The sequence below is a fragment of the Sinocyclocheilus anshuiensis genome, unplaced genomic scaffold, assembly GCF_001515605.1.
Source record: "Sinocyclocheilus anshuiensis isolate Anshui unplaced genomic scaffold, SAMN03320099.WGS_v1.1 scaffold930, whole genome shotgun sequence".
NCBI classification, from domain to species: Eukaryota; Metazoa; Chordata; class Actinopteri; order Cypriniformes; family Cyprinidae; genus Sinocyclocheilus; species Sinocyclocheilus anshuiensis.
In genome coordinates, this window is record NW_015539900.1 from 297,805 (window position 1) to 301,361 (window position 3,557).

Here is a 3,557-nt window from a genome sequence, read left to right on the forward strand (position 1 = left end):
AGGCGGATCACAATAGCGATCGATCAGTATAGGGTTTTCGGTGATTCTTCAAATTTTAGATTAGGTTACATTATACTACGATATTTTATAGAATGGCACCTGTTTCTGTGTCAGCTCTCCACAGTCAGATTCTTTGGCTTGCCAATCAAAACACTTTGAGGCCCTTACTGCCTGTCAATCATTTTATGTGGTCACAGGGAAGGCCATATATGGTAAACGGGGAATCTGAGAGCATGGTAGGTGAAGCAGATCATTTGAGTTCAGTTGTTGTGAGAGAATGCTAGCAAAATAGCGGATGGTTTTGATAACATTTGAGATGATGTGCAGCTACTTTTGTTAATATACTGGTCCCATTAACAGTGTTTTTGTAGGATGGTAGTTAGTAGTGGGGGAATCAAATTGTGATTGTTCTGTTAAAACTTGGCATTGTGATCTTTCTTTCTTTCTTTCTTTCTTTCTTAAAACTCCAGGTTTGATTGTTTGTAGAGCTGCATAATGTGACTAAAAATATTTTTTACTTCATATATCAGTATGACATAGTCATATACAAATTTTACATATTATGTAAAAATTAAATACTTTTTTTAAGAAAAATAACAAAATAAAACAATAATAATAAAATAAATAAAATTAAATTAAAAATTAAATGTGCATGAAAAAGTGACACAAGCTTGCATGCAGAGTTGAAGTTTATGAAGAGGCATTTACTGAGAACCGAGGCACGAGTGAGCTGCACATGTGTAAAAGAACACAGTGGCACGCTTTACTCTGAAACATGTGTGATTTGCTGAGCCAAGCGCACGGGAGGCAGTTTGGATGGTGACATGCACCTTTCGGAAGAGGTTCATGACACAGTGTCACCTCTTACCCCGCAGGTTCCTCAAGACGAGTGGGGAGGCTTTCCACTGGGGAAAGATGAGGATATCCCGTGCAGACGCATGCGCAGCGGGAGTTACGTGAAAGCCATGGCGGAGGATGACAGCGGAGATTCGGACGGCAGCCCTAAACCCTCGCCCAAGATGCAGGCGCGACGGGCCAGCTACCTCAAAGCCACCCAGCCATCACTCACAGAGATGACCACTCTAAAGTAAGTTCTAAGATTTAGATCCATTGTGTTGTTTGTATTAATATTTGTAGTGTATAAGTTTAACACAAACACTAGTTTTTCATTCGAACCATGGTTTTTGTTAACTAAAACCATTTGAAAACCATTTTGTTACTTTAAATAAAAATAAAATGTTACCTGAAATAAAATAAAATATAACAAATCTTAAACTTACTTTATTTTAGCTACTTGCAAGGCATTATTTATCATTTTAGTTTAGTTTAACTTGAATTCCTGAAGTAAATAAAACTTAAATAAAAATTGCTAAAAACAATATAGACATATTTAAGGGGGAAAAAATGATACACAATGACAGAAATGGGGGGAAAAAACACACACACAACAAACAAATTAAACCTTTAACTGAAACTAAAATGAAAACAAAATATAAAAAAAAATATTGATAATAAAACTATACTAAATTTAAAAAATACTAAATAGTTACTAAAATAACACTGTTTTGATTGTTTGCCATGTATCATGCAGGCGTATTTGTGCAATTAATTCTTTAATTGATATACCAAGTGTTTCATGTTTTGGAAATTATTATATAAATTATTATGATGATTATTATATTATTGAAATATTATATTAAAATTAATTATATATGTAATGATTGTTTACTGTACTGTAGTATGGAATAGTCAGTGTTGTTGTTTTTTTTGTCATTACGAAAACAATTGTAAATTGTTGGAAAAATGAGCTAAATAAAAGGGTTCACATATTTAATAGCCAATATTTTAAAGGGGTCATATGATGCGATTTAAATTTGTCCTTTCTCTTTGGAGTGTTACAAGCTCTTGGTGCATAAAGAAGATCTGTAAAGTTGCAAAGACTAAAGTCTCAAATCCAAAGACTGAGAACCGAGGCACGAGTGAGCTGCACATGTGTAAAAGAACACAGTGGCACGCTTTACTCTGAAACACATAACACATATATTAATGTAATTTAAAATGGATAATTACCATATTAAAAAAAACCATTTATGTTATTTTGATTAATCACACAGCCCTCGTCGGCGCCAATAGCCTTGTTGGCTGTCCCGAGTTCAAGTCCTGGCTTGCGGACCTTTTCCGATCCCGTGCCCCTCTTTCTCTCTCGCTCCCCCACTTCGCTTCCGGTTCACTTACTGTCCTATCGAAATAAAGGCATAGAAAACACTTTAAAAAGTCACTTTTAAAAACACTTTTAAAAATGTGCTATGGGGCTAGAATAAGCACCTAAAGATATAAACTGAAATTCTGTTAATGGAAGGAAATGGAAGCTCTCATGTGGGACACAGTCTTTCATCCCTTGAAATGATGAAGCGAGGCCCAGTCTGCTGTGAGGACTCTGAGTCTTGTATCTGCTCAACAGGATTTATCCTCATTTTCTGCTCATCAGACTCGACTTGACTAAAGGCTTGTGTGGATGTGGTATCTTTGAAGGAAGTTTTTGTGTTTGTCGGGTCTGTGAGGGTGTGTGTGGGCAAAGAACCCGTGTTACTGGAGTCATTCTTCCTCTGACTGCCTTTTATACACTTCCTGACGTCAAGGCCAGCCGTTTCCCCAGTAACACAAGCTCTGCGCTGATTCATATAATCACAGTGAAATTCTTTAAAGTGGGATTTTCTCTCGATGCCAGCCGTGAATCTCTTTCCAAACCTTAAAATGAACCTCCATGCAGAGTGATGCATGCAGCACACCAGCCTGACACACAGCTGTGCTCTCTGTTAGCATGAGTTTTGTATGGCCTTCATAATTTGCATGCTCACATTCTGAAACTTTGAATTGATATTTGATTTTTGCATGGAAGCAGTGTTCGAATTGAGCGGGGCTGGATGTTCCCAGAGCCACATAATAATAATAAAAAAATAAATTCATAAAATTGATGAAGGCCCATTCTATTTCTTTAAGAAAGAAAAACCTAAATTATTTCCAGTTATTTCCCTGACATACTGTGATTTATCCAACTTTAGTAATTAGTGAATAATTTTTGTTTTTTATTTATTTATTTATTTTCCCATTTTTGTGAGGCATTTAAACAATGGGACTAATACTGTGGATCCTTGTTGTTATATGATAAGAGCACCACCAAGTATTACTGACTTTTGTGACTGTAAGCTCATGCAATTAAAATTAATTATTAGAGTGGTTATGTATTTGCTGAACAATCACATTTATAACAAACTGGCAGGTATTTTTGCAACTGGAGTTTACAATGAGTTCAGCCCTTCTTTGAGGTCAAATAATCAAGTGAAACCAACTAAAACTCAAATGAAACCATATGAGGTGCTGTTTCTACATCTGCTGACATAGAGTTGTAGTTGTGGTTGATTTATTAAAAAAGGGAAAAATTAGCTATGTATTATTGGAAATTGAGCCTTGGTCACTGTGCATAAATTTAACAGTGACACGTCCTAACTAATAAGCATTATATATACATATATATATATATATACATATATATATAT

At 35.4% G+C, this 3,557-nt stretch overlaps 1 protein-coding gene across 1 annotated transcript in view; it reads left to right on the top strand.

Annotated features, from left to right (window-relative positions):
* LOC107686064 (disks large-associated protein 1-like) overlaps positions 1 to 3,557 on the top strand; it is a 57,388-nt gene that overhangs the window by 7,403 nt on the left and 46,428 nt on the right. Inside the window, exon 4 of the mRNA XM_016482903.1 lies at positions 876 to 1,087. Within this exon, the coding sequence (XP_016338389.1) occupies positions 876 to 1,087 (212 nt within the window). The remainder of the gene's footprint in view (positions 1 to 875; positions 1,088 to 3,557) is intronic.